Source organism: Candoia aspera, chromosome 1 (assembly GCF_035149785.1).
Source record: "Candoia aspera isolate rCanAsp1 chromosome 1, rCanAsp1.hap2, whole genome shotgun sequence".
In the NCBI taxonomy this organism is placed as follows: Eukaryota; Metazoa; Chordata; class Lepidosauria; order Squamata; family Boidae; genus Candoia; species Candoia aspera.
Genome location: NC_086153.1, coordinates 150,973,818 through 150,984,148, shown reverse-complemented (window position 1 = coordinate 150,984,148; position 10,331 = coordinate 150,973,818). Strand labels below are relative to the sequence as shown.

The 10,331-nt window shown below is 54.5% G+C and overlaps 1 protein-coding gene across 1 annotated transcript; it reads left to right on the top strand.

The window, feature by feature from the left end:
• The first annotated feature begins 264 nt into the window (after positions 1–264).
• Positions 265–8,629, top strand: TLX3 (T cell leukemia homeobox 3). The gene is made up of 3 exons (XM_063291295.1): positions 265–871; positions 2,607–2,850; positions 8,386–8,629. The coding sequence occupies exons 1-3, from the start codon at positions 451–453 to the stop codon at positions 8,594–8,596; spliced, it is 876 nt and encodes a 291-aa protein (XP_063147365.1). The 5' UTR covers positions 265–450; the 3' UTR covers positions 8,597–8,629.
• Positions 8,630–10,331: the final 1,702 nt, after the last annotated feature.

Genomic DNA, 10,331 nt, shown 5'->3' with positions numbered 1-10,331 from the left:
AATTTCATCTGGCTAATTTCGAAAGACAACCATCGCAGATGCGCATTGCAATATCCGCCCACATTAGCTTAGCTAATAAATTTGACCTATTGTGCGTTTGTTAAAATGATGTCACCATGGAACAGTCCCTAAGCTCCTATTCCAATGAATTAGGCCTTTATTGAAACCTGGGAGCCAATGGGAGGAGAGAGGCTTGTTTGTTGTGGCCAATGGCAGCTGTCGGAGAGAAATTAGAAGCAGAAACTCAAGGTTTGGTTCAAAAAAGATGACACAGAGCCTGTCGGGCTGGACCACTCTTGGCAAAGTTTCAGTGTGACATCTATACAAACCAGGACCTTACATGGATCTACTGTAAAAAGGAAGGGAGCGTTTTTATAGGGGAAATCTTGCCGGGGTTTTTTTTTTCCTCCCCTCTCCCCCCGATTGAGCCAACATTTCTATTCACCAAGGATGGATCAGCCAACGAACACGCAGACACCGCATCAACACGAACCCATCAGCTTCGGGATTGATCAGATTTTAAATAGTTCTGATCAGGAGACCCCTTCCCAGCCCACCCCCCGAGGATCAGACGGCGGCACCAATTACCTGGGCAGCCCCGTGAGCAGCAGAAGCAGCGCCCCGTACCCTTCCCTCCCCGGTGCCTTTGCTGGCATCGGGGGTCCCTTCGAAGACTCTGGATCTTACAGTGTGAATCTCAGCTTGGCTCCATCTGGCGTGATCCGGGTGCCAGCGCACAGACCCATCCCTGGGGCAGTGCCACCTCCAATTTCTAGTGCCATTCCAGCCATGCCAGCTGTACCCAGCCTTGGCAGCCTCAACTTCCCTTGGATGGAGAGCAGCAGGCGGTTCGTCAAGGACAGATTCACAGGTAAGCGGCGGGAGCGGCCAGGCTGGCGAGCCCTGTCCCGCAGAGGGTCGGCCGGTGAAACTGCGTCTCCTGCGCGGAGGAGCTGTGCGGGTGTGTGTGAAAAATTGGCTCAGCCTCAGCACGCTGTTTCTCGAGGGGGAAAAAGAGCGAACGGCTTTGAAAAAGCCGAAACAATATAGGCGTGTGCTGCTAGGGAGACCGACCAACCGGCCAGCTTTTCTTTTCTATTTTTTTCCGTGGCAAACTGCTTAGCAGATCAGGGCGTGAAACCGTGGTACAGTATCTGTTTGGGTGGTCCGCTTCAGGACGACAAAAGGAATCCAACGGGTTGTCTCGAGTCCTTCCAGAGATTGAATGGTCTTTCCTTTCCTCTTCCCCTAAACAATGACGATCAAGGGAGGAAATCTTAAATCTCGCTGTTCTCAGGATAAGAAATCCTCGAGATGATTTTCTCAGGCCGGTTAATTTAAATCGCAGTATGGAAGTGCAAAGAAAGGCGAGTAAATGGCTGTGTCTAATCCGATTACAGCATTGGTACTAGGAATGGAAGAGGCTGAGAAAGAAAACGAACGAAATTTATAAAGATTTAAGTACTTCCAATGAAAACAGGATTAAGATGATCAGGATGAGGAAAGCAGGGGGTTAAGTAGGTGCAAAACAGCTAAACAGACCACAGGTTCTGGGTGTGCTGTGTCAATTCAATGCGATTTATATTTGTGGGTAAAAGGGAGAAATATTTAAGCCGGTGCCTAAAAGTTACTATCAGTAACTTTCCTGGTATGTATTTTTTAAAGAAAAATATATACGGGAAATCCCTAAATACCTGAAATGTTTGTTTATTATTATTATTTATTATTATTCATAAGAAATACGTATAGAAGCTGGGACAGATTTGTAGAGATGTTTACCATTCCTGGGTCGGGTTTTCGCTGCAGCGCCAATTGTTTTCTTCCCCCTGCAATATACTTTATATTCCGAGGTGTGCGATACCGAAAAACAAACGAAAGGAAACAAAACAAAAACCGATAAGGCTAAACGCGATTAGGTGGCCTTTCCCGCCCCCTCTTCTGGAGGCCGCTGAGCAGAACTTTTCCGTTTCAAGGTGGCCCCCCGCCATTTCTTGGTTCGTGGGTGCCCAAAGCCGAAGCTTCGCTTTGTCCCTTGAGCTAGAAACCATCTCTCCCTTTTTTCAAAAACGGATTTCTTTTTGTTTCCACGTTACCCCGGTTCTCCTGCAGCACAGCCTCCAGGATTAGACACCCCCCTCCGCCTTCTTCCATATTGTAGGTCTTTAATCGATCCCGAATTGCTTCGCTTCCCTCCCCACAGCACCACCAACAGGGCTGACACGAGGGGCGGGACAAGCCATCCCTTTCGCCCCCCGCCGAGCGCCCGAGCACATGGTGCCGGTGAAGGAGGGCGGGGGAGGACTGTCACCTGCCACCAAGAACCCAGCCCCCCGCTCAGCCCAGCGCCTCGGCCGCGGGCGCTGCAGCCGGCGGGCTTTCCGAGAGGCTGCTCCGGGTCACTCCCCGCGTCCATCTCCCGCCAGAGTCACTCGCTGGCCACCTCTAAGGGGCGGAGGAGAAAGCAGCGAGCGCCCCTGCTGCCCCTCCCTGCCCTGGCGGCTACAGATTTAAGCGGCCCGCTTGGGCCGGCGCCGCTCTCGGGCCCCCAGCCCGGCGCCCGCCAGCTCTCCGCTCCCTGGCTGACTCGATCCCGCTTTCTGTCGCAGCGGCGGCGGCGCTCACGCCCTTCACGGTGACGCGGAGGATCGGGCACCCCTACCAGAATCGCACTCCGCCCAAGCGCAAGAAGCCGCGCACCTCCTTCTCGCGGGTGCAGATCTGCGAGCTGGAAAAGCGTTTCCACCGGCAAAAGTACCTGGCCTCGGCCGAGAGGGCGGCGCTCGCGAAGTCGCTCAAGATGACCGACGCCCAAGTCAAGACCTGGTTTCAGAACCGGAGGACCAAGTGGCGGTGAGTCCCGCGGATGCGCGGCTGGGTCTGGGGCCTGCCTGGGCGGCGCTGAGCCGGAGAGGCGGGCTGGGCCTTCTCGGCCGTCCTCGTTCGTTCGCTCCCTTCGCAATCCTGGCGCTCCAGCACCCAGTGTGCACTCCTTAGGCCTGGTCCAGGGGCTCTCGCCAACCCCCTTGGGAGCCGGGCTTTGCCCCTTCTCCTCCTTGCATTGGACCCTCAGAGCACAGTGGCCTAAAAACCGCCTTGGCCGGAAGGACGCCTGGCAGGCGCAGAGCAAAGGGCCGCCGCCCGAGTGCCCGGCTTCACGCAGGCAGCTAAAGATCGGCCGGTTTGGGCGTTTGGGGTTAGATGCGTACGGTCCCAGGCAGTCATGAGGTCTTCGGTATAAACCACTTTCACAGAAACCATGGCTTAGCGCGCCGCGTCCCGCGAGTCACAGAAAAAGTCTCTTCGGGCACCTCAAGCAGGGTGCCCCGAATACCCAAGGCTGGCCTGCCACCTTCCTTCCTCGCTGGGGTGTTTGTGAGGCAGCGCCTTTGGAAAGAAAAGGGCCGCGGAAAGAGGCTTCTGGTAACGACGCCGAGGCCGAGCCGAAAATGGCGCGAACGTTTGGAGGCTCAGATGCGAATTCGCCCGCTCTGCGTGCCCAAGAAGCCGAATGAAGGCGCAAAGGGCGGCTGGGCGGTGAAAGACCGCGTGCCTTTCACGACTGAGGGAGACAGGGGAGCGGCTACCCTACTGTCGATAAACTGGGCCCTCCCGCGCAGGGAGAGTAATACCAGGTTGCCCGCAGCCCCAGCGCTTCTGGGGTAAGGAGGTAATCAAACCGAGCGAACTGGCTCAGAATAGAGGCCATCCGGCCACACTTCCTAACGTTCGCGGCATTCATTGAGGGGGGAGGAAGTGACACCTCTGAATTAGTGTTGCCTTTTCAAGGCCTGGAGGGTCTCGGAGGTAAAGGTTAAAGGAGGAAGAATCAGAGGGAGCTCACACGTGATGCTCAACGCAGGTACCGAATCTGGCCCGTAAAGTTTCACACTCCGTGGGAACGCTATCCAGTGTTACAGCCAACCAAACTTGGCAAATGGGGCAGACGCGGTGGTGAGGTCGGGAGCTGCTTCGCTTGAGCGCTCAGCGTCGAGGCCGGCTCAACCTGAGTGCTAATAAATCCCCTGTTCAGACATCTCGAGGCTCCCCTTCGAGGAGCCGGCGCGCCTAGCGAATGCCGAACTTCAGCTCCCGGCGGAGAAGTGGCCTTCCGCAACGCTTAGCGGCCTCTTCTGAGTCTGGGGAGAAAGGGGCTGCCGCTGTCCCTTTTACTGGGCCCGGAGGTCTGGCTATCGTGGGGGCGCTGGGAGGCTGCTGTCAACAGGCCTGCGTCCCATGAAAGGCGGGAAAAAGATCTGGCTGGCTCCACTGCCGAGCCGGGAGCAACTCGGCCTTCTGGAAGGGCCTGCCCGGGTGGCGCCCCTGGATACCTTTCTGGCCTGATCCGGCTCTCTCGGCCCTTCTCCGCGGCCTCCAGCTCCAGCGAAAGCGGATCCGAGACAGAGAAGCGGTGTGAATGAAGTGCGTGGCTGAGAGAAGCGGGGCTCCTGCACACCCGCCGTTTCGTCTCCCCGTTTTCTCCAAAAGCAAAGGAGGGGAGGCAGCAATTCCCGAATGGCCAACTCCCCGCCTAATAATAATAATAATTATTTTTATAATAATAATAACTATTATTATTACTCAAATAAATTTATATGCCGCCCGAATCCCAGCGACTCTGGGCCTGCAACTTCCTCAGACCCATGAAGACCGGGGAGAATGGGCATTGTAGTTCCTCAGCTGGAGGGTGTCCGGCCTGGAAGGGAGTTGAAGAATGCCTTTTCCCGAGGTTTCTGCAAGTGAAATCCGAGGCGAAGCCCGCGGATTTCACTGCGTCTGAATTCGTGGGCTCAGTTTTCCAGCGTGTTTTCTTCAGAGCCAAGATGCCCAGCCTGCAGGGAGTGGGAATGGGCTGGATCTCCCACGCTGTGGCCTTTTCGAGGTATCTGCTGCGGAGTCTCCGCAAACAACAAGCCCCGGGTCCCTTGCAAAGGCGTCGCCGGTGTTTTGTTGTTTTGTTTTTTGTTTTGGTACTGCGGGACCTTCAAGTAAGCAGGCTGCCCTGAAAATGCTGTAGCATCTCACAGGGAAAGTCCTCGCTCCGCGCTTCGGCTGAAATCCCGGGTGAAGTAAAACCCAAGAAGCCAATGAAGGATAAAACGGGCGAATACTGTTATTTTTATTATTGCTGTTGTTGTTATATAGTTTTATGTAATATAATAACTAATAATTCAATATTACTGTCCTATGCTAGAATTTCGTTTACTAATAAAGTAAATGCTCTACTAATGCTATTTGCCCTAATACTTATGCCTCGTTATGCCTTTGCTTCGATGCCCGCTTTTGGTTAAGCCATCCCAGTTCCAGGCCCAGTTCTCTGGCAAAGTCCAGAAGGGCGAGGCCAGGCGGAACCTGAGCCACTGACACTTTGCCAGGGCAGCCCCGTTGGCCTTTCCTCGCAGAACCCTCGAGCCGGATCCGAGCTCTTAAAATCCTCTCCCCGGTTTCGACAGACTCAGCTTTCTTTAGCCGGTTTCTTTACCGTTTCCCCGATTTTTGAGTTTGCCCTTTCCTCCACCTGCTCTACGTGTGTTTTGGGTTCTTTGTGTTTTGAACTTGCTTTTCTTCTTGCGACGTTGCATTACCAGACTAGGGAACACCATCAGTGCTCCCACCTGGGAAGTGGGGTTGGTGGCTATTCCTATGTGGCAGCTTGTCTTACCAGCCTTGTGGCAGGATATTCTCTTATATGTGCGCGAGTGTAGTGTGTGTGTATGTGTATGCGTTTTATTCGATTTATAAGGCCGTCTAAGCACAATGCGGGTGTATATACATACACGTCGGTCTCACTAATTTAAGGAATCCGAGGAGAGGGACCCCCATCTTAGTCCGGCTCAAGTAATTGGCAGGCTGCAGTCTCGGAAGAGAATGGGCGTTCCGTGCGTGCATCTGTGGCGCCGAGAAAGGGGCCCTTAGCTCAGAAAAAAGTGCACGGCGCACAAAGAAGATGGAAGGCCCTGGCGGAAAAGAAAGGGGCCGCAAATCACGCAAGCCTTCCTCCGAGCCCCGTAGAACTCGACCCGAAAAATGGGCGTTAGCGATCAGCCCTAGTGACACCACCTGCCAGTGGAGATTCCAAGCACTCGTTTATGAAATAGGGGAGAAGAGGCAGTCAAGTAATTCTCCCGCTTGTGTCCCACATCATTCATCAGTAACAATTCAAACTCCCTTCAGGTTTCATAAAGTTGCGGGGAAAAATCGGTCGCTGGCTGGCTTGATCGAAAATCAAAAGAAAAGCGATCTCTCTCGAAAACCAGTTGTCTCTGTCTCCACTTTCGGCGATTCTGTTTTCCGACTTCGTTGTCTTCTGCTAGCCCTTGTTTAATTCCAGCCCAGCTTCGAGAGTCGGTCTTTGAGGAAAGCCGCCATCAGTTGAGATGGGTCCGCACCCTCGCCTGCCTCACAAGACCAGCTTCTGGTCTACCTCGGAAGATGTTTGCCCTCCGATTTATTTTTTTGCAGACGCAAGCAGGGGAGCTTTTTGGCTGAACTCGGCCGGGCTGGCGCAGCAATGCGAAGGAAGTTAAACACCTTGTGAAAACGGGGTGGGGACGGGCGCTCCCAGGGGCTGTAGGTCGCAAGGGACCCCCGAAGCCGCTGTGCCCCCCCTATCTTTGCCCGGCGCCAACAGCAACTGTGCCTCACTCCGCGTCAGCAGGCCCAGCAAAAGGGATCAACCCACCTCCAAGTAAATGTACACGGTCGCCTTGCACGACCCTGATCCTAATGGCTTGTTTGTCTCTGATGTCAGAGAAACGAATTTTTTCGCCTTTCCGAGCCCGGTGAGGAAACACAGGCGAATGCGATGCAGCAGCATTCCCCCGAAATTCAGGCCCCAGGGGTAGGGGAGAGGGTGGCTTGGCAAAGTAACCTGGTTGGGGAAGCCACTTTTCGTTCTTCTGTGCCTACGCGAACACGGCGTGTGCAGTCCCAGCCTGCGTTGTTTTGCTCCGGGACGGGGCTTCTAGGTTGCTCAGAGCCGGCCCGAGTGCTTCCATGAGTGACAGCACAGCCTGTCGCAGCTTCTCAGGGGCAGGAGGCTTTAACGTTTGATTCGAAGTGTGCTTCTGTTTCCATTTTCGTTTGTGTGTGTGTGTGTGCGCGTATGCACCCCGCCCTTTTAGTGCTTAGGAGCCCCGCCGCACGACGGACAACAATTAAAACGTGATCAAATTAAAAAGGGACCGGAGAAAGGAATTGCCTTCATTTCATTCTCTCCCCCCACAATTCTCCGATCGGATCCTGCTACTTAATAACCCTAGGCGATTTGCCTGGGGGCGCTGTGCCTGTTTCCCGTCCCACCCAGATTTTCCCTGGAACGCACAGAAATCTGGGGAATCCAGACTCTGCCGATGTTTTTTTAAGTGGGGGAAAGAAGAATGTTAGGTTTTGATTTAGAATTCTCTTTTTGGAGGAGGGAGAGGAAAAGATCGGATTGGAGGGAGGGTCGATTCACCAGCAACGAAAGCTCACAAAGGGAGGTGGAGAACGAGGGCGTCGATTTTGCTTTCCCCGGCCTTTGGGGAAGGGGAGAAAAAACGGATACGTCTCAGCAGCCGCGACTTTTGTGTCCCTCGAGTCGCCTCGGCAGCAGAGAGGCCTTGTCACTTCTGCAGATTTATTGGCCCAGAATGAAGCCCCCACTATTTCGAAAAGAAAAAACGGCTTTCGCACAGAATGGCTAACTGAACCTTGGCTTATTAAACCAAGGTTCTTTTGGTCATTCAACTTGGTTTATTCAATGGCCTGCTTTCGTACTACACGCTGATCCATAAACTAACCTTCCGGGCTGGGTTGATACAACCTCAGCCGAAGCCAACAAGCACTCCTGACGCATTTCTCTATGGTTAACTCGGCCTTGGTTTAATCACTCTCGCCCTGAACTATAAACCCCCAAATAGGCCGGACTGGCATTAAATGCTAAGGTAAATCCGGGCTGCTTGGTGCGAGTCGTGCGAAAACGACCCAACCATTCCCCACACCCCAACCCCGGGCGATGCTCCTGGTGGATTCACTACGAGCGCCCCTGCGGTTGTATACCCCCTTCTCTGGGAATCAGTCCCATTGACCTTAGAGGAAGTGGCCGAACCCTCCCGCCCGCCGTGGTGGCCTTTTTTCCATGCCTTGGAAATGGACGGTAACATCGTCGCAGTAAAAATGCCGCGTCTCCGCCTTGCGGATGGGTTTTCCCCTTCCCCGGCTAGCCTCCCCCTCCGCGATTTCGACCGGACCCCGCGTAGCTTTTCGACACCCCCCTCCTTTCGGATCAGCCTCGCCGCTGGCTGGGCCCTTTGATCTGGTGGGCGCGGGTGGTGGGAAGGGGGCGCAGGGCTTCAGGGCGACAGGCCGCCGGGGTCGGAGCTTGATCTTTGTGCTTGGCGTCCGCAGGAGGCAGACGGCGGAGGAGCGGGAAGCCGAGCGGCAACAGGCGAGCCGACTGATGCTGCAACTTCAGCACGACGCCTTCCAGAAGTCGCTGAACGACTCTATCCAGCCTGACCCGCTCTGTCTCCACAACTCCTCGCTCTTCGCGCTCCAGAACCTCCAGCCCTGGGAGGACGAAGGCTCCAAGATCCCCCCCGTCACTTCCTTGGTGTAAAGACGGTCGTCCGGGCGGCTGGGCCTCGGGAGGAGAGGCAGGCAGGCCCGTCCTCCGCCTCTCCCTGCACGACCCGAACCGCAACGGAGCGCGTGAGCGGGGGCGCCTCAAGGAAGGGGGAGGCGACAAGCGACGCCACGCCTCACAGGCCGTCTCGCTGTCCTGCGGGCCGCGGACCCGGGCGGATCGACCCTGTCCCCAGCGCGGCTGCGAGGATTGCGGGCCCCGGGCCTCCGCCCCCGCCCCCGCCCCCCGGCTCCAGCAGTTGGGACGGAGCTTGGCCGCCACGCTCCTTCCAGCTCCAGACTTCCCCGACAGCCAGAGCGAACTCTCCGGGGTTGGCGGAGGAAGGAAGCCGAGATCGCTGCTTTCGCCCGACTTTCTGCAGTCGAGAAGCTTGGCGACCGGACGCGAGGCGGACCTTTGCCGCGGGGTGGGGAGGAGACTTTAGGCTGCTCGAGAAGAAAGCCGGGGACACCCCTCTTCCCTTCCTCCAGCAGGGTTTGTTGGGGAGGGTAGGTTAAATCTGGGGAAGACCTCGCTGGACGCCCCTGCCAAGTCGTGTTTCCGCCCGAGGAGTCTCGAGCTGCCCCGCCTGGCCTCGCCTCGCCTGCCAACCCTGTCGCTTACGGTCCATCCGGGGAAAACTAAGAAGGAATAGAGTCACTTTTTAAAAAGTTATTATTGTTATTATTATTTGTAAGAAATGTTAATAATTTAATTTATTTATGCACCAAGATGCCGAGCACTGTTAATATGGGGGGAGGGGGAGAGAAAGACTGGACCTTGGTTATTGATATAGAAACCAGAACAAACACTTAGGTGGACTAAAGAAAAGAGAAGTGTGTGTGTGTGTGTGCGTGTGCGCGCGCGCGCGCGCGCGAGTGCCTGTGTGTGCTTGGGGGGCTCTTTTTGGCCATGGCTGGCACTCACCTTGGATGGTCAGTCATCTGGCTATCCTACCCCCTGGAAATCGCTCTGCAAAGGAAAATATATATTTATTACCTTAAGGACAAACCCGCTCCAGTGAAAAAGCAGCCCACCCCCAGCCCTCCCCTGGGCAAAGTTAGCGCTGCCAGTAATTTATTCACCATGGTAATAAGGGCTCCCCTTTCAAGGACGCCCAGCTTTCAGTTGCATCCCCACCTCTCTGTCTGGCAGGAAATGAACAGTTATGTGGAATGGGGTGGTTGAGGGGGATGAGAGAGAGAGGAAGGAAGGAAGGTTGGTTTAGAAAGCACCCTTGGCATGCTACAATGCCCATTGTCCCAAACCTATTATAGAGAAAGCGCCTTATGTTTCATAATACTAATAATAGTTATACTGATAATTAAAATAAATACTAAGGAAAGTTGAGGTTGATGCAGACCATGTATAATACTTTGTACTTGCTGAAATGTGTAAATAAATGTTTTCTTTAAAAATGTTCCTGGTCTCAGCTGTTATGAATAAAGGTCTGAGGAGGCAACATCCAAGTGCCTCTAGAGGTTTTGGACCTGGATTCCCATCAGCCTCAGCCACCATGGCAAATAGCAAAGGACTATGGGAGCTGCAGACCAAAATGTTTGGAGTACAGTATAGCCACTTGCCTTTCTTGCCAACCACCGTCACTTTTACCATTTGTGGTGATGGCTCCAGCTAATGGTAGCTGAACTTCATCCATGCATAGAGAGCCCATCCATGATTCAGCTGCAACTGGCAGCCCCTGTCCAGGCTTTGTGGCAAAAGTTTTTCC

Bases quoted from the DNA above. Each gene is read 5' to 3' on its own strand.
- TLX3 (XM_063291295.1), top strand. From the start codon at position 451: ATGGATCAGCCAACGAACACGCAGACACCGCATCAACACGAACCCATC. The intron at 872-2,606 runs GTAAGCGGCGGG...TTTCTGTCGCAG, and splicing joins CGTCAAGGACAGATTCACAG to CGGCGGCGGCGCTCACGCCC. The intron at 2,851-8,385 runs GTGAGTCCCGCG...TGGCGTCCGCAG, and splicing joins AACCGGAGGACCAAGTGGCG to GAGGCAGACGGCGGAGGAGC.